The 19,507-nt window shown below is 54.2% G+C and overlaps 7 protein-coding genes across 7 annotated transcripts; 4 read left to right on the top strand and 3 right to left on the bottom strand.

The window, feature by feature from the left end:
• The first annotated feature begins 49 nt into the window (after positions 1–49).
• J3D65DRAFT_23791 (uncharacterized protein) lies at positions 50–1,384 on the top strand. Its single transcript, XM_066794733.1, has one exon. It carries the CDS (start codon positions 271–273, stop codon positions 1,099–1,101), a length of 831 nt encoding a protein of 276 aa, XP_066659762.1. The 5' UTR covers positions 50–270; the 3' UTR covers positions 1,102–1,384.
• An 83-nt stretch (positions 1,385–1,467) lies between these two features.
• J3D65DRAFT_609882 (putative sodium/proline symporter) lies at positions 1,468–4,428 on the bottom strand. The gene is made up of 7 exons (XM_066798734.1): positions 3,961–4,428; positions 3,825–3,905; positions 3,542–3,778; positions 3,458–3,486; positions 2,745–3,257; positions 1,969–2,695; positions 1,468–1,894 (listed from the first exon to the last, which is right to left on the bottom strand). The coding sequence occupies exons 1-7, from the start codon at positions 4,196–4,198 to the stop codon at positions 1,605–1,607; spliced, it is 2,115 nt and encodes a 704-aa protein (XP_066659761.1). The 5' UTR covers positions 4,199–4,428; the 3' UTR covers positions 1,468–1,604.
• Positions 4,429–6,320: 1,892 nt separating this feature from the next.
• J3D65DRAFT_545219 (armadillo-type protein) lies at positions 6,321–10,076 on the bottom strand (the record flags this gene model as incomplete). The annotated part of the gene is made up of 5 exons (XM_066796754.1): positions 6,321–6,611; positions 6,661–8,943; positions 8,997–9,553; positions 9,607–9,776; positions 9,937–10,076. The coding sequence occupies 5 exons, from the start codon at positions 10,074–10,076 to the stop codon at positions 6,321–6,323; spliced, it is 3,441 nt and encodes a 1,146-aa protein (XP_066659760.1).
• Positions 10,077–11,035: 959 nt separating this feature from the next.
• Positions 11,036–11,887, top strand: J3D65DRAFT_544789 (CYTH-like domain-containing protein; the record flags this gene model as incomplete). The annotated part of the gene is made up of 2 exons (XM_066796735.1): positions 11,036–11,221; positions 11,273–11,887. The coding sequence occupies 2 exons, from the start codon at positions 11,036–11,038 to the stop codon at positions 11,885–11,887; spliced, it is 801 nt and encodes a 266-aa protein (XP_066659759.1).
• Positions 11,888–12,179: 292 nt separating this feature from the next.
• J3D65DRAFT_673267 (uncharacterized protein) lies at positions 12,180–13,578 on the bottom strand (the record flags this gene model as incomplete). The annotated part of the gene is made up of 4 exons (XM_066803524.1): positions 13,271–13,578; positions 12,992–13,185; positions 12,277–12,938; positions 12,180–12,211 (listed from the first exon to the last, which is right to left on the bottom strand). The coding sequence occupies exons 2-4, from the start codon at positions 13,093–13,095 to the stop codon at positions 12,180–12,182; spliced, it is 798 nt and encodes a 265-aa protein (XP_066659758.1). The 5' UTR covers positions 13,096–13,185; positions 13,271–13,578.
• Positions 13,579–14,822: 1,244 nt separating this feature from the next.
• On the top strand, positions 14,823–16,495 carry J3D65DRAFT_23101 (fungal cellulose binding domain-containing protein). The gene is made up of 3 exons (XM_066794678.1): positions 14,823–15,249; positions 15,302–15,658; positions 15,718–16,495. Exons 1-3 carry the CDS (start codon positions 15,195–15,197, stop codon positions 15,999–16,001), a joined length of 696 nt encoding a protein of 231 aa, XP_066659757.1. The 5' UTR covers positions 14,823–15,194; the 3' UTR covers positions 16,002–16,495.
• A 400-nt stretch (positions 16,496–16,895) lies between these two features.
• J3D65DRAFT_673265 (uncharacterized protein) lies at positions 16,896–18,495 on the top strand. Its single transcript, XM_066803523.1, has 3 exons — positions 16,896–17,482; positions 17,529–17,897; positions 17,946–18,495. The coding sequence occupies exons 1-3, from the start codon at positions 17,076–17,078 to the stop codon at positions 18,286–18,288; spliced, it is 1,119 nt and encodes a 372-aa protein (XP_066659756.1). The 5' UTR covers positions 16,896–17,075; the 3' UTR covers positions 18,289–18,495.
• The last annotated feature ends 1,012 nt before the right edge of the window (positions 18,496–19,507 follow it).

Genomic DNA, 19,507 nt, shown 5'->3' with positions numbered 1-19,507 from the left:
CGATAAGGCCGCAGCACAGGCCCGCACCCGTCACTCCAGCCGCATTCCAGTCCATCCTTGAGCCGCATCTCGTGTGTGCGCGCTTGTCACAACCTCCTCCGCCTTCAACCCAGAATCTTCTGCCCATCCTCGACACTGCACCTTCGCGCTAAGACAACGCTCATTCCCGACCGCCCTTTGCGCTATCCCGGGTCGCCAGCGACGAATCCAGCCCATCCTCGAGCTGCGCCCTTCATCCTCTGTCGCTGCTGGCACAGAGTCTCCGCCACCATGTCCTTCCTCAAAGCCTCCAGCGCGACCAGCGCGCCCTCGCCCACGCCGTCGGCTTCTTCTCAGGCCGGCAAGAAACGTCCACGTCCTGTCGAGGGCACGCCCGTCTACTCTCAGCCCGAGAACACACACTCTGGCTTTCAGATGGTCACTCGCGTCACCTTTGCGCTGGAATACCTCAAGGAGAAGGACAAGGCTTTGGCATTTGAAGACGTCTTCAGCCACTTGTCTATACAGGTGCAAGAGGAAGGTGCAAAGCCTCGCCCGGCTGAAAAAGGTGGCCGTGATTGGATTGCACTGTTCAACATCATGCGCGGCCATCCCAAGGTCGAGTACGATCCCAAGGGCTTCAACGGCAAGGGCAGCTTCCGCTACCGACCGCCGCACAATGTCAGGACCGCAGATGAGCTTAAGGGGCTCCTCCAACGGCAAAGCAGCAGTGTCGGGATAAGGGTCGCTGAGTTAAAGGATGGATGGCCGGGTGCTGTCGACGCCATCAATGAACTCGACAAGAAAGGCGAAATTCTCGTCACGCGCAACCAAAAGACCGGTCAACCCCTACTCGTCTGGCAAAACGACCCCAGTTTGGCGCACCATGTCGACGACGAATTCAAGCAGATGTTCTTGAGCATCCCGCTGCCTGCGAACCCGGATGATATGCGCTCGAGGTTGGAGGCGGCCGGATTGAAGCCAGTCAGCGCGCCCAAAGAAGTCAAACCGGCGGCCGCAGGAAACAAGCAGAAGAAGAAGAAGGCCCCTAGGAAGGGCATGAAGACGTCCAACACTCACATGCTGAACGTTTTCAGAGACTATTCCGACAAGAAAAAATGAGCTCGGGGCTTTTTGATTTAAACATATCGAGGTCACCTCTTACATAAAGATACCCCGCCAAACAACTCGTATACGGGTCGGCCTTGCAACATCGGACTGGGCAGGGGTTCGCTGCATTTGCATGTTTTAGCGCGGCGTTTTGGATTTACATATGGTCAACGATTTTGAGATGCTAAAGCACAAAACCCACTCCAGTCTTCCCTTTAATGCCTTACGCGTTCTTCAGGGCGTGAGTGAAGGCTCGCAAACGACTTGGAGCTCGAATGCTCCCTGTCGCAACGACTCACATGGTTGAATGCTCCTGAGTATTCCAACGTACAGGATCTTGAATGCTCCGAATGCTGTTCTTTTCATGATGATATGATAGTCAATTTCTGATGCATGGTTCGTGCTCGCTTGTTCATTTTCAAAGCTTACCAATGCCATCTGAGACTAATTAAGAAAAGGATTATGGTCTGAACATGCTCGACATTGAACTCTCAAGCCAAAATAGTAATCTCTGCCTATCCTCCAACAACCTTTGCCTCCGCCCCCTTCTCGCCACCTTCTCGACTATGATTACCACTGCTACGCTCAATAGAAGGGGGCACCACGCCCTGCACAACGAAAGCAGTCCCAGTAGCACCATCACTGCCTGTCGGCTGGCGACGCGCCCGGCCCGTTGCGTACTTGAAAAAGCGTGCGATTGAGGCGCGGCCTTCCCAGATGGGATAGCAGGTGATGGTGATGGCAGCAAAAAATGCCCAAAGGAAGACCACAACAATCCAGCCACGGAAGAAAGGTTTCGAGAAGACTGCAAGGTGGAGTGTTAGTGGGATTCCCTGGCGAAGGAAGTACTCGTAGGAAATAGATGGCGGATGTACGTACCATAGTGAGAGCCATACATCGGAATGGGCCACAGAATGCAGAAGCTAAGACACAGCACGGCACAACACCAACCTGCTTTTGTACGGGCACGCAACAGACGCGCATCACGCTCCTCTTCGGCCTCTTTGCTTTCCTCGTCGTGCTCCTCGCCGTGCCCGGGCGCCGCATTGACGTCGATGGCTAGGTCCTCCTCCTCTCCTCCGCGCCGCAGGTCCTCCAGAGCGCCGACGTCGCTTTTGATCTCCTTGAATTTGGCCCAGTCAAAGTCATCAGGGCCGAACACGTAGGTGAGCAATGGCGTCAAAATTGCCGGGCCGCAGATACTCATTATGTTCCCGGCAACCAGTGGGATCGGCTCAGATGTCGAAGCGATAGTTACGGCGCCGTAGTACTTGTGGGCCGTGAGAAACCAGGCGGCGGCGGCAGCACAGGTCGAGGCGAGGGGTGCGACTATGACGGCCAAGAGCGACTGCTTTTTCCACATGATGGTACACGCCATGGGTATAATGGCGCTATCCACGAAAATGCCGATGGAGGTGATCAGGTAGTTGACGCTGAAGCCGGCGTGATTGAACGCCACGGATATGCAGGAGACGACGATACCGAAGACTATTACGATGACGTCGGCGCAGCGAACAAGCTGCTTACTGTTGGCTTTCGGATTGAAGTAGGCTTTGTAAATATCGTAGGTTCCAAGGGCAGCGGTGGCTACAGTTTCGGAAGACATCTTAGGAGTTTGTCAGTTTCGTCGGACCCGAAGAGCTGTGTTGACTTACCGCGGAGGTGACGGCCATGAATCCCAAAACCAGACAAGCTGCGACTCCGCCTTTGCCCATGATCGCATAAGCCGCGTACGGCATCGCCATGCCAGCACTCACTTCCGCATCTGTCATGCGGTTTGGATACGTCGGAAAGATGGGCAAATGCTCAGTCCCCGCAGCGGCGAGGCCAAATGTCGTCGCCAATACAAACGGAATCGTAAACCAGCAAAGGCCGCCAAGCATGTATCCGGGAAATGTGGCTGCTGGGTCTGCTGCGATGGCCTTTTGAAAGAGTTGCGAGTCGACGCACGAAGCGAACGACGCTCCCGCAAAGATCAGCCCAATGAAGCCGCCATTTTGCGACGTCATGGTGAGGTAGCTTCCGGATTCGTTGCCTTCCACAGGGTGCAGCCTGGCTGCTTCGTGCAGCAGCTCCCACATCCGATCCGGAGAGCCAATGGTCGAGGAAGACGTGTAGACGGCAAAGACGGTGATGATCATGACAATGTAAATGATGACGGTGTGGGCCTTGCGATGTCAGCTGTTTTCTTTTTAAACGACACAGGAGACATCAAAAGGAATGCGACCTCGTAGTACTGCAGCTGCATGTAGGGAGCTGTCATGCGCTGCAGCAGGTGCGCTCAGGAAGCAGTCGTTCACGACAGCAGCTACACCAAGGAAGCCTCATTTCTTTCGATACCTGCTGTGACGGGCCATTGATAACTCACCCAATCTGTGAGAAATGTGGCTTTGATACCTTCGACTTTCAGTCAGCGTGGCCACAGAGAACAGTTGAGAGTGGTTTGCAGTACCTCCAAACAAAGTGTAGATCAAAACTCCAATCGGGAAAAGAAAACAAGCCGCATCACGATTCATGCCCGTCATGGAGCTGAAAAGGGTGCTCCCGCCAACAAGCAGATTCACTGTCGTAAATATCTGGAAGATCAGACTGTAGCTCATCAGAGTAATGTGACCAGCTGGCCCATATCTCTTCTTGACGACTTCCAGAAACGTATGCGCTCGAGGTGCTTTCCTCTTCAATTCGATGGCTTCTTCGATTAGTACAAGCTTCCCAAATCTCAGGAGAGAACGTACCAGCCAGAGAGAACATGAATATCTGGAAGGTTGCGCCAGCGCCATACCAAAATGGACCACTGACACCGTAGAGGAACCCATCTGGAAGCGGAAAATCGTCAGTGTAATGCTAATTAGAAGCAGTAGTTTTCCTCACCAGTGGTTGAACTGAGCAGTGTTGCCGCAATTGTCCAAGAGGAAACAACCGCTGTAGCTACTAGTCCCGTCTTCACCGAATGTTTGGCAGTCATGTACATTTCAGACGTTTGTACCTCAGCCATGTATCTGGACAAGCCCCAGGAAAGTAGAGACATGCCAATGGCGAAGGCGGCGCCCATGCCAACAATGAGGCCATAGCCGACACTCGGTTCGAAAAAAGGGGGAGATGTTCCCATTGTGATGATGAGTTGGACCACTCAGCTCAGCATGAGCGAGACGCTGCAGTATATTATGCCTCTCACGGTAGAGCCCTGGTGGTTCTCAGACAGTGACGTTGTTTTGCTGCTCGTGGCCCGACGGAAAAGCATACACAAGAATAGAGGCGGGTGGTGAAGCCGCAAATGCATCGGAACAGGAAGGCGATCTTTATGTAACCTCCCCGGCTTGTCTTTGTGGAACCCTCGAGGTCGATCTTCTTTCTCGCGGGATGGATGGGAACGGCCTGCACTTGATAGGCTGGTGTTAACAACGATTCTCAAACTGTGGCGCAGTGTGCGGTATGAGCGGCGGCGACGTGATAAGATACAACGACTGGTATCATGGTATGATATCAATACGTGACTGATTCCTCAGGACATCATACATGGTGCGCCGAATCTCCAGGCTGGACATGTTTGGACCATCTCCACTCATTTGCATTGCAGAGCGGGGTGAGTGTGGAGACCTATCCGTTTTTGGAACAGCAATGAGCATCGTATCGAGTGGCGCAAGACCAGCGCAACAGTTGGCTTTTGAGCCTTCCAAGGTAGGTTTTTGATATTTGATTCCACCAAGTCAGGCGATGGTAAAGAGAGGCCTAATGGTGAAACCATGAAATAAGGTATATCTGCGGCCAAAGAGTGGGTACTTGCGCTATCGCGAGACGCGGAGGCGAAAGCGGAAGTTTTGATAAGACGGGGTTGATAACCAACCAAAGCAATCTGATGCAATACGCCGGCGGATACAGAAAGAGCCGGGCAGCAAAACCTGGCTGTTGGTCGATCCTGTTGAGATGGGATTTTGGGCTTTGATGCCTCCGTCGTACCAAATCCAGGCCTATCGCCAGAAACTCCATCTTGCCCAGGTTGCCATGTCTTGATGATGGCCTCACAGTGGATGCCGAAAGAAATTAGACCTACTGTCCATATGAGTGCGTCTAGGGAGCATTCATTCACTCCTCCTCTGATCACCCTCAAGGAGCATTCATTCGCTGCTACACCTGCGCTTTGGGAGTATTCATATGCCACCAAAGTTTCGCGTGGGAGGAAATCATTTACTGCTGCAGACAGATCGTGGAGGTCTCATTTCTTTCGACACCCACTGTGGCCTGATACGGATCGCAAAATACTTCGAACCACGGGGGACCGAAGTACCGTCGAGCAGTTTCCATGCCAGGGATCCTGGCGGTGGGCTGCTATCTATCAAGCTGGCTGCGCGCTGTTTAAGCAATAGTACTTTTAGAGCCACAGTGAACGGACTTGAGCTTGGCTAAGCTTATTTCGACGGCAGACCAAGACCCGGCCAAGATTTGCTCTTGTTGAGGTGGTTGTCTGGGGTTGCTTCGTCTTCTTTCAATCGCAAAAAAAGGGCTTTGGCCTTAGTGATCACTGGGTGCGATAGAAAAACCGAGAGAATGTTTCTTCTATAATGGGGCTCCGAAGTCTGTTCCTTTGTCCGATCAGCTGCCACAATCTGAATCAGTGGTGCGCAAGCTTACCACCACCCACCCGCTCAAAAACAGAGGCAGACCGGTCGACCCTGGCAAAGAGTTCTCAGTATTCGCTGTGGCCACAAAGCCAGCCACGTCGATTGAACAGTGGAACGATTTAATTGAAGTCTTCGTTTGGAAAAAAGGCGAGCAGCCGCTAAAAGTACATCTGCCTTTGGTCGAGTGCAGGTACGAAATGGCCTGCTGGTGAGACACGGGGACCTTCTCTTCTATTGTTTTCCACCGGTGTATACTTACAGCCAGCCTTTGCTGACTTGTCCATCCGACACTCCTATCCCAGCATTACGCCCATCCAGATGCTGAAACCGAAACCGAAGAACCCAGACCAGATAACCACCAGCATGACGCTAGACCTCACCCTCGGTACCAACCTCATCTTCAGACGAGGCAGAAAATATATCTTCCAACCAAAGCAGAATGCATAGCCTTGCGGTTCAGTTGGTCCCAGCTCCGGATGTGCTAGGTGGGGCAGGCGCGCAAGTTGATGAACTGACCGAACCACAACTTGAGCTAGTGTTGGCATCAGCTCATATCGCCGACCGATGGAAGAAGAAACGAAGGGAAGCAAGGTGGGCGCAGGAGTGGAGTATCTACTCTTCGTCGTTCTCCGAAAAGTACTCAAAGTCCCTTGGTGCGCTTGCTTCCTCCCCATTCTCTTCATCTTCGTCAACGGCAGTCAGGACGCCCGCCGCCTCGGCAGCACCTGTGGTGTGAGAGTTGCCAGCATCACGCTCAGCGTAGGCTTGGTTGACGCGATCCTCCAAGGTGTGGCCTGGAGCCCCAGGAGCCGGTGTTGCCGCGGCCTGCTTAAGCTCCAGTTGCAGGAGATCTTTGGGCTCGTCAGGCTTTGTGTCCGTGACGAGGATGACACCACCCGTGGGCTACTGCGGCGTTAGCTTTTTCTGGACGGTAGTGGAGATGGAAACTAACCTTCTTGACCGGAACGTAGCGTTCACCGGGGAAGCTGATGTACTTGAGCTGCGCTGGGAGGACCCTCGACATGTTTTCGAGCTCGTAACCAACCTTCTCCTTCTCCACCTTTTTCTTTGAACCTTCGGCCGCAGGTGTGCTTTCCTTTTCACCCTCAGCCTTCTCGCCCTTCTCGTCCTTCTTGGGCTCCTCATCCGTGTCCATCCTGTCATCATCGGCAGTCGAGACCTTGGGGGTGGTGGGAGTTTGGTCAACATCCATGCTTTCCCTTCTCTGCTGCCTCTCCTTGACCATTTTCCGGCGCTTGGCCTGTGCTGTTGTGGAGAGCACAGCAGTCTTCACCTTTTCGGGCACCTCTTCAGTCTTCACTTCGGCCTCCGGCGGGTAATCGAACATGCTTGGCCTTGTTGCGCTGTGAAATTTGAAGCTCGGTATCTCGAGATCTTGGTCCACACCGATGATGGCGGTCGGCGTGAAGCTGAGGGACAAGAAATGGGTCAGCGGGAACCAGTACCAGTACTGGGTAAAGACAGCCATTCCGACTATGGCCGTCATGTTGAGGTTACCAGTCTGCGTCTGGAGGCCAATAGTGCAGTTGCGACCGCCGGCATCTATGATACCAAGAGCGAGGGCGCATCCAAACTTCGCCATTGCATCCTCGTGGCGGTCGCTAATGACCTTTTGGAGAGTCTTGCGCACCGTGCCAACCTTGGGGTTCATGGCTTCGTTCTGTTGCACCATGATCATCGACAAGGAAATGAGAGCACCTTGGCGAACAAAGTCCGTCGAGTCTTTCATCATGGGTTCCAGGAGATCGATGGCCTCATCCAAGCCAGTGCCAGCGCAGGCAATACCCAGCGCCATGGTGGCTCCGTAACGCACATGTGGGTTGTAAGATTCGGCGAGAAGTTCAACCATGCGAGGGACGGCGCCAGGCTTGCGGAAAAGGACAAAGCCCAAGCTCATGACAGCCACTCTGCGCACATCGTCACTGACGTCGCTGACAGCCACATGGAGCAACTTGCGGACGGCCTTGTTGCTGCTCGTTCCGCAGTATGCAAGCGCGATGGTCATGATGCCACCGTACCTCAGTGTTGGGTCAGGGTCCTCCAACAATCCGTTGATGAGCTCGTCAGCAGCCTCCTGACGACCATACATGATGAGAGCCATGCCCAATGCGAGACCCCGCACAATTTTCTCGTGTTGGGTGTCGTGAGCATACTGAATCATATCTTCAAGTGCCTTGATGTTTCCGGTGCCCAACATGACAAGTCCCATGGCAAGACCAACGGCCTCGCCGTTGATTGCAGAATCAGTGTAAAGCACAGTCTTCAAAGACTCGTAGATTTCTTCATTGCCGGTGGCCATACCAGCGACGCCCAGGCCGAGAGCGCCGCCGTGCTGGACAACTTCCTCGGTAGCTTTCTTGAACTGGGTGGAAAGGTATTCCAGCACGTCGGTGCCATGGTTGCTGTAAATCAAGCCGAGAGCATAGAGCGAACCTCCTTGGCTGTACGCAGAGCCTGCGACGTGGGTTTCCTTGGGCAAATAAGGGTCAAGCAGCCTCTGGCCCTGTGTGATGTTGCCTCGGTGGATGACGCCGAGCGCCGCAGTGGCCGTGAATTTCGACCAGTTTACCGCTTTTTGGAGCCAGTCCAAGTTGTCCCGAAAGAAGCCGTCGTTCGTGGTTCCCGAGTTCATGAAGGCGTTCGAAAACGTCACAGCGGTGTGGAAGATGGAGTTCCGCGCTTCCAAGCTGTCCCGAATCTTGTTCAAAACGTTACGATCCGCGTGGTTGTTGCGGTATAGGAATTCCAAATTGAGCTCAATTGACTTGGTTCCCTGGAGGATGCGACGAATTGACGCGAAGGCCTTCGTTTCATCTTCCGAGGCAGGCTTTGGCTTTGTACGAGAGGGAATCGTTGCCGTGTGTGTGCTCTCGGCGTTGGCTAGCAGCTCATCAGTTTCCCGCGTACCCTCAGCCGAGTCGGTTTGCATGGCATCACCGTTCGCCGTAGCTTGTGATCCAGCGTCGTCCTTCTTCTCTTCGGTATCCGGCAGCTCTTCGATAACCCTGGAGAGGAACTCCTGGGTGCTGTTGTCGTATAAGTCGAAAGAAATTTGATATGCCACAGCCAGCGAGTGAGCGTCACCACGCTCAACCAGGTGCCTGAGCATGTTCGAAGCCATCGAGTGCTGATTGAGGTAGACGACGCATTTGGCGATCGCGAAGTAGTCGGGATTCGGCAGGTCGTTGAGCAGGTCGAGGATGAGCCTCAGAATCTACGCGATGGCATGTCAGCTGAATGAAATCTATTTGAGACGGGGTTGTGTACCTCATTCCTGAGACCCCGTTCTTGAACGACATTCATGCAAATGTCCAGAATGTATTCCATGAGCTCCTCACTCTTGCCCGGGGCACCACTTGTCGACTTTTTGCCCTGGCTCTTCTCGTCTTGGCTTGCCCTCAAAATCGTCTCTCTGAGAACGTCGAGATTCCTAGCCTCGATCGAGATGCCAACCACCTGCTGGTATGCGCCAACTTGGTAGCAGCTCTCAAAAAGCCTCCGGATCACCGCCTGGAGGTTCTTTTGAACCGGACGGGGAAGAGCCAACGGAGAAGGATGTGCTCCGGGGGTGCCTGCGTTTCCACCGCCTGGGAGTGATGGATCAAACGGAGACGAGTCCTCCCGGGAGAGGAGCGATTTGGATGGGAGGGTCGATTGCGAGAATGGCGTCGTCGGGGACGTCATGCTCGCGGCGGTGCTGGCGCTGCCATTTGCGTTTGCCGGAAAGGCGGTGGTAAGCTGTGGTGGTGGCTGGTTCGCTGTGCTTGCAGGGGCCGGCGGGTTGTGCATGGCGGACAGGGCGATGTAGGTGTCAACACATTTAGCTGATGTGAGGTGCAATCAGCGTAATCCATCAGCGAGTCTCAAGTTGACATACCGACTATCGTGTCCTCGAATTCGCCGGCATTGTCTATGCTGAACAACTTTCCTGCTCCCAACGCGAACACCATGCTCTCGTTGTACTCTTGGAGCTGATAGTAGACCTTGGCGGCCACCAGAGCAGCAAGCTCTCGCTCGGGAAAGGATTCATCCTCATAAAGAGCTTCTCTGTCGAAGGAGGTTTGTTAGCATCGATGTCCCCCGTGGTTGCCATCAGAAAGGTGAAGGTCCGCGCAGTGGCGGGTGTTGATGGAGGTTGCATCATCCAAGCCTCAGCTCATCAAACAGGGCGTCCTCGACGCGAACAACGCGGCAGGGCAGTGCTTACATTTGACCAACAGAGCCAGCGATTTCCGGCCACAGCAGATCGATTTCCTGGTTTAATCGATGGAGAGCGAAGGACCTGAGGTCGTTGTCCGGCTCGGACAGGAAGCCGACGAGGCCTGCGGCCGAGGTCAAACCTCCCATAATGGAGCGTTCTGAGGGTTGGGTCGAGACGGGCGTGCGCGGGTGGGAGACGGCCGTCATGAAGTGGATCGTGGGGATGGGGCGAGTGCAGGTGCGAGAGGGAGGATGTGTTGGTGATGATGATGGGGGAGCTCTCGCGGTTGGAAGCTCGACTTGCGCCAAGCCGCCGCCAGGCAGGCATGTGAGGCCGCACCGCTTACGTGACCAGCTGCCGCCAGCGCTCCGTCGGTCGAAGGTAAGGTATAATCCAGGCCTGCTCTACAGCTTCATGTGGCCGCCAACCTTGTCGCCGACGAGCGTCGTGCTCACCAGAGACCGGCCTTGTAGGCGCCATTGTTGATCCTCTGCGCATCCACCGCGCCTTCGAACCAAGTCGCTCCCGCGTCGCGCCACCATCGCCAGCAGCACAGCGGAGCTCCGCCGAGCGCCCTCACCTTTCGCCGCCTCACACACCAGCATACGTCCCTTGTCGACGCTTCAGAGCCCACATCGACCAGAACCCCTGTCTCGTATTGATCGCTGCAATGGACATTCGGACAGTCTTAAACGACGAGGGGGACTTGCCTCCCAAGACCCCCAAAAGCGGCCGTCAAGCTTCTGCGGCTTCAGTCCTATCGCAGACGCCTTCGTCCACGGCGCCCTCGCAAGCTTCCAAAACGTCGCCCGTCCCTCAGGCGTCACCGCAGCTGCACCGACAGGCGACCATGCGAAAAGAAATTCCGAACTGGGCCAAGCGCTTCGACTGGTCGTCTCTAACGCGCACCGAGCCAAAGCAGCCAACCGCCGTAGACAATGTCCCGCCGCCGGTTCAGCAAACACAAAGTCTATCCCACGCCCTGCCCAAGCCCATCCCCGTGCCTCCGCAGGAGTTTTCAGAATTGGAGCCCAGTCTCACCAACATTGCGCCCTATGACGAAATAACGCGTCAGGTGTGCGACTTTCTCTGGAACAATGTTGTGATGCGCGAGGATCTTCACGGCAACAATCCGTACGGCGCAAACTACGGCGTCAAGCTCGAGGTCGAGGGCAAGCTGGGAATCCTCGTCAGCAAGGAAACCAACGATCGCGTCTCATACCCAATCGCCAGCCAGGCCGTCCTTGCCATCCCACCCGAGCGCCTGTCTTTCCGGAGTTTTATGAGCGAAGTATGTACCACGCATCCTCTTAGCGGAGCCTCAAATTGACACCTTCTGCAGCAACAACACAAATTCCTGAACGACTTTTTGAACAAGTCGTTGGCCGACAGCCACAAGTCGAATCGTCCCAAAATGCGGTACGAACACTTGCGGGAGAAGGACACATTCTACCATGCAGAAGATGCCGACCTGGCAGCCCTGCCACCTTCGGTGCAGCCATACATATATGCCAAAGGACATCACCGCAAGCCTCGCGTACGAATTACGCGGGACCAAGTTACCCACAAGATGAAGGCGCGCATCTTGAAGTGCCGAGTGGCCGATCTCGACATACACTCCCCCCGCGAGCCATTCGACTGCCGCATTAGCGTCAATATTGAATTGGAGATTCCCGAGGAAGTCAGTCTTCTGGAAGCCAAGGACGAGGTGGCGCGCCTCAAGGACCGCCTTAGCTACAAGCACCAGCACACCCAGATTGACCTGACACAGGTCAAGAAGGACGACGGCATTGGCGAGAAGGTGCACGAGCTAGAAGTTGAAATCGACACAGGTGCATTGATCCACCAAGGCTTGCTTACGATGAACAACTCCCCAGAGGCTTGCTACGAGGAGGTGGTCAAGACGTTTCTGAGCAACATCAGGCTCTTGTCGCGGGCCGCGAAGATGGAAAGATGAGAGCATCTTATTTTTAATTGTCTGCTCATGAGCATTCATTCGGGAGGGACTCAAGGTCAAAAGCTCTCTGCATTTTCCCTTTCATTGGATGAGGTTGGCGTTAGCTCGGAGGGAACAGGCGTTAATTGCTTAGGCCAAAATATCGAGATACCCCGCGGGTTCACCAGGTCTTTTCAACGACTGCACGACCTGGCTTGTACAATAGAATGGTGAAAGCTGATAGGTTGTTGCGACACTGCGCTTTGCTTGGGAACATCATTAATCCTTCCTGGGACCTTCTAGGAGTCTAAATCTAACAGTTGTCTTTACCGTCTTTCACCTTTTCTTTGGTCTTGAGCCTTTTGACGCTTTCTTTGTGTTTGATTTTCTCTTCGGCACAACCGCCTTACCCGCGCGCTTGGCTGGCCTTGCTGCCTTCTTCCGACTTCTGGTCTCTGTAGCGGCATTCTCAGAGGTCAGATTCTCGGTCGTCTTCTTCATGGCTGTCGTCCTCTTCCTCAAGGTCCTGGTAATTGATGTGGCTTCGGCTGACGGATCCGAATCCGAATATTCTGACAATTCTTCTCCTTCAGAGTCCCTGATCATCCCCTTGGACATGTGAGACATCCCCTGCCATTTTGACACAATATCCTCAACGTCAGTCTTGATCTTTTCTCTAGCCACCTTTTGCGTGAAACCTTGCTTGAGGAGCTCGTCGTATTCGGTATACGCATGCCGCGCGTGCGCAGTCACGCCTAGCTTGACTTTGACTTCCATGGAAATTGTCTCAGTTCGACCAACGCGTCCGCTGCTCTTCTTCCATGCGCGAGTTAGTACAGCTTCCTCGTCTTCCTTGGGCATCGCAGGGAAGGACTTGTTCAAAGCAACGCGTGCCTTTTCAAGAGTAAGTGCATCTTTTCTCTTCGTGGCGGCCTGGCGCTTTTCCTTTGTCGAGGCATCGGCGGTCTTGACTACCTCATAGACTTGCTGCGGCAAGTATAGACCGACCGGCCGCTCTTTGGCATCGATTTTTGTGAAGAGGGTCTTGCCCCCTGCCAAGGTAATTTCTCGGCTGCATGAATTTGTTAGCGGGTGTCGCAACGGTGCCTGAGTTGGGGAGGCTACCAATGGCGCGTCATGTATGGGTCGCCCTTTTTAAGCCAAACGTAATCTTTGGGACATTTGAAGCCAGTACCCACTCGCCGCTCTTTGCCCCGAATTTCGGCCATGAGATACAGTAAACTGTTGCGCTTGTCGTATTTAAAGACGATTGTTCGGGATTTGAAGCTGGAGAGCAGCCAAGGGAGCTTGTGAAGAAACTTGACAACCATGTCAGCTATGGAAATGCAGCAGGACTGCTGTGCGGAAGAATCAACCGACTCTTACAGCATTTTATCATCGTACCTCTTGAATAAAGACTCATGGGTACACAAACGTCGAGTCTTTCAATTGAAGAAGTCACGGCACATTGGTCCTGAGCCTCTTTGTTGACGTGAGCGATTCGATTGTTTTCGTGGATCCGGCGTCCGCTTGTGGTCGCCAAGGCTGTGCGGAATTGGATTGGATTCAGTATCGTAGGGTCTCAAGTTGCAAGCGGCTCTGAACAATAGACCTGAGGTCCCAGACAGCGTGATGCAATGGGTGTTGCTCAGGCAGTCCAGGTGAATCCGGATTGTCGTGGCCGTCTTTTGGGGGCAGCGATTGGTCAGAATCACTAGCCAATCAGGTTGTGAAAAGAATAAGCGCTCGGTCACAAAAGTCGTGGCACACAATAAGAGCAGAGAATTGGTCACGCCTACGAGGGCGCATTCATTCATTTACTCTACCTACGTATTGAATGACCGATAGGGAGCATTCGTGCGCTGTAACTGTAAGTAATGGGGAGCATTCTTGCGCTATGACTGTGACTAACGGGGAGCGTTCAAGCATCAAGTAGTGATCGGCTGGGTTGTGTGTGCCACGACTTTTGCTACTACTAAGCCTTGGAACCTCCTCTGGTCCTCAGACTTCGCTCCTCGCCGTTCCATCGTCGTTCTCAACACCCACTCGCTCGACACGCCCAAACCATTTTGCAGCGCTCATCTGTAGTCTGCCTTCACTTCAATTTCGCCGCCCTTTCCCAGATCTCCTCATTCGCCCGGATTCCGCTTCGCTCACCAGCCACTCGAGCTGTGACATTTGCGAGTTACAGAACTACTTCACCCATCTCTTCTGGGCAACCAATCCTTCCATGAACGTCAATGCTCATGCTGCGAGACCGCCCTACATAGTTTCTGGGCTAGTCTCAACCTTTCAAGCCACCTTCTCCACAGTTTGTCACTCAATTTGTAAGAGCTGCGCAGGCATTCGGCGAACCAACTGGATGGTTTGCAAAATCATCGGAGACATTGACCTGCCGACGCCGACATCTCTGGCCATGTACATTCCACAGATCCATATCCACACTGAGGATCGACGCCTTGCGCAACCTGGGGCTTCGTCAACCCGCCCCGCTGCGCTGCCGCCGCACCGCCACTGTACCACTGCAAGGTCCCCCATCTCCATGAAGAGCTCGCCGAGTTTGTCCTCTCTCGCAGTTTCGTGACGCCTCATTTCGGTGATCTGATACTCAATCACCGTTCTTTCCCTGATCAATCAAGCATGAAGACAGCTTCTCTCTGAAAGATAACCGCCGACATACCGACACTTGTCTTGTAGTAAGCAAAGATCGGCGTCCCCTCCAGTAGCTCTCAGCTAGTATCCTCTCGTCTGCCTCAGCTTTCCTGGGCCGAATTGCAAGACGCTACTAATCAAGAGGTCAAGAGAATCAGTGGTGCGGTCTAGAATCGCCGAAAGACCATTCACTCGCTTGTCGGCGTTTTCCCTTCAGCCTAAAACTACTCTCAGCGTTTGCAACTGCCACGCGGCCGAGGAGATAAGATTCGCGAGGGCGCAGGTCCAAGTCGTGGCCAGGCTTAGGCTGTGTGCATTAAAGAGTGCAGGACCAGGGAAGCTGTCACGTTTCCCAAACTGGGTATCAAAATCTCAAAAGAGGGCGCCAGGGCACCTTTGGCCCTGACTAGTCGCCAGGGCCTTTTTCGAATTATGCACACGGCATGTATGATTCGACGTCATGGCGCAGCCAAGTTTCCGTCTCGTCACACCACCTCTCGGATTGCTGTTGAGTATATGCATTACCCCAGGAGATTGATGCAAAGATGTGAGAGAACTCGCAGGCGCAAGTAACACCAAGCCCTTTAATATATAACAATGGCTCGGGAAATGAAAGACAAGGGAAGTTCTGGGCTCTCTCCATCCGTTCATTTCGTCTGTCATTGCCGCGGTCGTGATGAAGTACACACTCATTTCATTCCTTGCTGCTTGCAGCGTAGGCACTGCACACTGTAAGCCATCCAAAGACGAGGCCGACGGACCAAACGCTGATGACAAGATCAGGGAACTATCCAGTACTCGTCACACAAGGGCAGCCCAGCGGCGAGTGGGAGTTTGTGCGGCTAGTCGACGACCATTACGGACAATCGCCCGTGAAAGGCGACGTCAACTCTGCTGCGCTTCGCTGCAATGAAGCAAATCCACCCAACAGGACCAGCACGAAAGAGGTGCAGGCTGGCGAAGAGATCGCATTCCAAGCGTCACAAGCAATGACGCATCCCGGCCCCTTCCAGGTCTACATGGCCAGAGCGCCAGATGGCGTAAATGCGGCGGATTTCGCTGGGGATGGGGACGTTTGGTTCAAGATCTTTGCGTCGCAAGCGAACATTACGGAGCACCAAATGGACTGGCCTGGCATGAGTGCGCATCCTTCATTCGTGGCCGAAAGCCCTCCAACATTCTTCTGACGATTTCTCTAGATTCGAAGATGCTCAATGCTACCATTCCCAAGTCTACGCCCGACGGCGAATACCTCATCCGCGCGGAGCAAATATCTCTCCACCAGGCAAGCCAGGACAATGGGGCACAGTTCTACGTCGGCTGCGCGCAGGTTCGAGTCACGGGCGGCGGTACCGGAAACCCTGGCCCAAAAGTCGCCATCCCGGGTGCCTACAAGGTCGACGATCCGGGGATCAAAATAAACATCTGGTATCCAATCCCGGAACGATATGATCCACCTGGGCCGCCGGTGTGGACGGGGTAGGGAGCGCTTCCGTTTCGGCACGAATTGAGGCTGCACCGACAACCCGATCTTTCATTTGCACATGCAGAGCTGGGTCTTTGGCTCGGCCAGCGAGCTCGGACTTTGCCGTTGCTCTGATCTGCATCCGATGTCTTCAGACGCGTCTTCAAGCAATCAGTGGCAGAACATTTGGTCTTTATCTCGCGATGGGCCGGCTGGACCCGCCCGCTGTACCTGCGTATTCGACAATTCTTGCATAATATCCTGTTTTTATACAAGCAGCAGAGCGTTTGAGATTCCCCATATCGTTCGTTGCAAATGGAAATTGCTGGCTTCAGGGTATTTGGCGTGTTTTGCTGCAAAAGACGGTGCGCCACATTCAAGCTTTGCTTCCAATCCACGCTGTTCTCTAGGTTGATTGCGAGTTTGGAACTGTGTTTGCGCTCGTCAAGTCAAGCTGCACTATCTCCAAGGCAATAACTACAGCAATTTTTGCTGCCTCATTCAGTCCTGCTTCAGAAACACTGACAAGTCCAATCTAGGGCGTGGAGACCGACGACAAATGGGCGCTATACAAGCAAACATGATTTTCGCAGTCAGCCTGCAACAGCGACAAGTGTGAACGCGCATGGAGCCTCCTTAGTAGACCCCCTATGTTGTATGTTACTCAGGCCCCAAAGAGGAAACCTGACTAGTAGGACTGACTGTTAGACGTAGTGCATGTGGCATGGCAGTCACCAAAATTTAACACTTGTGCAATGCCAGATACAGAAATCACTTTGTGATTGCGCCTGGCGCAGTTGCGCATGTGACTTCTAAGCAGAAATGCATTCTAGTTAAGCAGCCTGAGTTTGCGACGGAAGTCGCGCCCCTATGCCGCCTGGATACTGCCCACCTGTACTGAAGGAAGGCGCGCCTGCTAAGCGAACCTCATTGTGGTCAATGACTTCAAAGCCGCGCCACGATCTTCGACTTTCTACAACCACCACCCTCCCCACTGAGCTTTGAGATTGTCTATCGACAGGCATCTCGGCGCTCAACAATCCTATTCACCCCTTGAATTACTATTCATCCACCCACCCCCTGAAAGCCGCCATGACGCCCGTTCACAACGATGCCGACCGCATCATCATCCTCACCGGCGCCGTCGCGGGCGAGGTGGACAAGACCTGCTCCTTGGAGCGCGTCATTCGTCGCGTCGACGACCTCCTGACCGGAAAGGAAAAGGAGAACCTCGCAACCGCGACGGAATTCGTGATCGTCGGTCCCTGGATCTACAGTCACGAAGACGTCGACAAGATCGAGGACAGGTTTGGCAAGCTCGAGCCCCAAGTCCCTGTCGATACCGGCTCGGTCCGCACTGGCGACTTGACGCGTTCCCGTTCCCACAGCGATGCTGCCGCCAACAACGATGTCCTTAAGAAGCACGAGCTTGAGTGGACCCTGGCGGTCCGCAAGATCAAGGGTGTTCTGGCCAAGATGTTCGGACTGACTTCGCTGAAGTAAGTGACCCGAATGTTCAACAGAGGGGAATGTTAACACTCGCAGGTGGGAGTCTGATCTGCCTTTCTCCAAGGAGATCTGGCCCGTGGTCAACCCCGACATCACGCAGCTCTCCCTGAACGTGTTCGTCCCCGATGCTGAGGACCGCGAGAACGATGCTCCTCACCCCGAATACTTCACCCATGACGACCTCAAACACTTGACTGTCTTCCGCAACCTCGACTCGCTGTGCATCTACGGCATGACCGAGTCTTTCCAGTCCATCATCTGGGAGACGGCCTGGCGCAACAACCATCTTCGCGTCCTCGAGCTTGGAATGCTCCTTCACCCCATCACTCGCGCCGAGGATGGTACCCCCTTCGCTCGCATCGGCAAGCACTGGAAGCTTGCGGGCAACCCTGGTGACAAGTACCAGTGAGTATTTTGCTCTTCACATAATAGCACCAGCTGACCTTTGCGAAGTGGCCAGGACGGAAAGGGAATGTTGCACCACGTGAGTGGCTATGGCGAGTATCTTGACCATCTAAGCATGGCATACGCGCGCAATGCGGTCCGCGCTGGCAGCGCCACCCCGATGCACAGCTTTTCCGTCAAGGTTTTGCGCCTCGGCAACTTCGTTGTCGACAGCACTTCCTTCCAGCATTTCACCGAACTGGAAGAAGTTGTCTTCATCGACGACTGCCGTGACGCCGGCCTCGACTTCGACAAAACCCGTCGCGACAGCATTCAGCTCTTTTACCGCCAGCAGGGCTTCGGTTTCGCTGGAAAGTCGGGCATGGAGCAGATCGAGCTCAAGATGGATTAGGTGGATTGGAGTTGCAACGAGCGGTTAGAGACAAGTGAGCAGCTGGCTCAGGGAACGAATCTGGAAGCAGGACCTTGCCGTGGAGGATGCTATAGCTCAAATAGCTAGCTCAGCATGACGGCGAGCACTACAATTTCAATGGGAACAGCGTCGACGGTCGACAGACATGTATCTGTGGTCATACTGGACATTTGCGCTGTTGCTGGACGAAGTGAAGTGAGGCGGGGTGACGATCGATCTTCATGTGACGTCATGTCCTAGCGAATCCATCCATCCATGTCAATGCAAAAGAAGCATTTTTTGAGTTATTGAAGCGCGATGCGATGGGCAGCGACTATTGTCAACCCCGCCTCAGATGGGCAGCTCTACTACCTGCGCCTAGGTACATGTTCATGTATCTGTAGCGTGCGAAGTTCAGCGCATGCGGCAGAAGCGCATTCCGTGGCGGCATTCGTCGACTTGCGCAACCCGCACAACGCCTGTCCCTTGAACCGTTGCTTCTCCCTTCTCTGCCCGCAAGGATCCCCAGCTCTTACCCCAACCCCAGAGTCAGGGGAAGCACAAAATTCACATGCTGCTAACGTCCATCCAGTCGCTCATCACAGATCTCATCACCCCATATTGTGCCCAAGCAGCCGCGTGGTCAAGAACTGGGAAAATTATCCGAAAAATGCCGGATGGCTTCCACCAAAGCATCACATGGCCGCCGCCTTTTCGACAGAAATATGACGGGTCTCTTGAACAAACGCCAGAGGCGGCGCACTACTACAAGCAGTGGGACTTGACGACTAGAATCAATACAAGGAAGCACATCAGCCGCGATCTGTAGAGGCTCGTCTTTGGGGAGCGGGCGGGCCGCGGCATCGCACCCGCATCGACGAAACGAGACAAAGAGGGGTTGCACATGGCGGCCATGAGGTCGCAAGCCCAAAAGAGGAGAGGATTTACTTTTTGGGGAGAGACAAGGAGAGAGAAAAGAGAAAGACAAGGGGAAATGGGAGCCAAGGCGCGTCCTAGATGGTGCGGGATGACGAGAGAGCTACCGTGCGGGGAGGAGGCGGTCAGGCAGGGTCGCAGGCAGGCCATGTCGTGTTTTGGTTGCGGAGATGATGCGAGCGCGCGAACCTGTGAAACGCATCGGCCGGCAGCAAACACGTCGTAGTGTTGTTGGTTCGGCGGAGGCGTGCGAGCGGGCCTGCGGGTTGGCTGGCCGGGCTGG

This window comes from Phyllosticta citribraziliensis, assembly GCF_038025025.1.
Source record: "Phyllosticta citribraziliensis strain CPC 17464 chromosome Unknown J3D65scaffold_1, whole genome shotgun sequence".
Taxonomy (NCBI): domain Eukaryota; kingdom Fungi; phylum Ascomycota; class Dothideomycetes; order Botryosphaeriales; family Phyllostictaceae; genus Phyllosticta; species Phyllosticta citribraziliensis.
The sequence above is the reverse complement of the archived record's forward strand: the minus strand, read 5'-3'. Positions and strand labels throughout refer to the sequence as shown.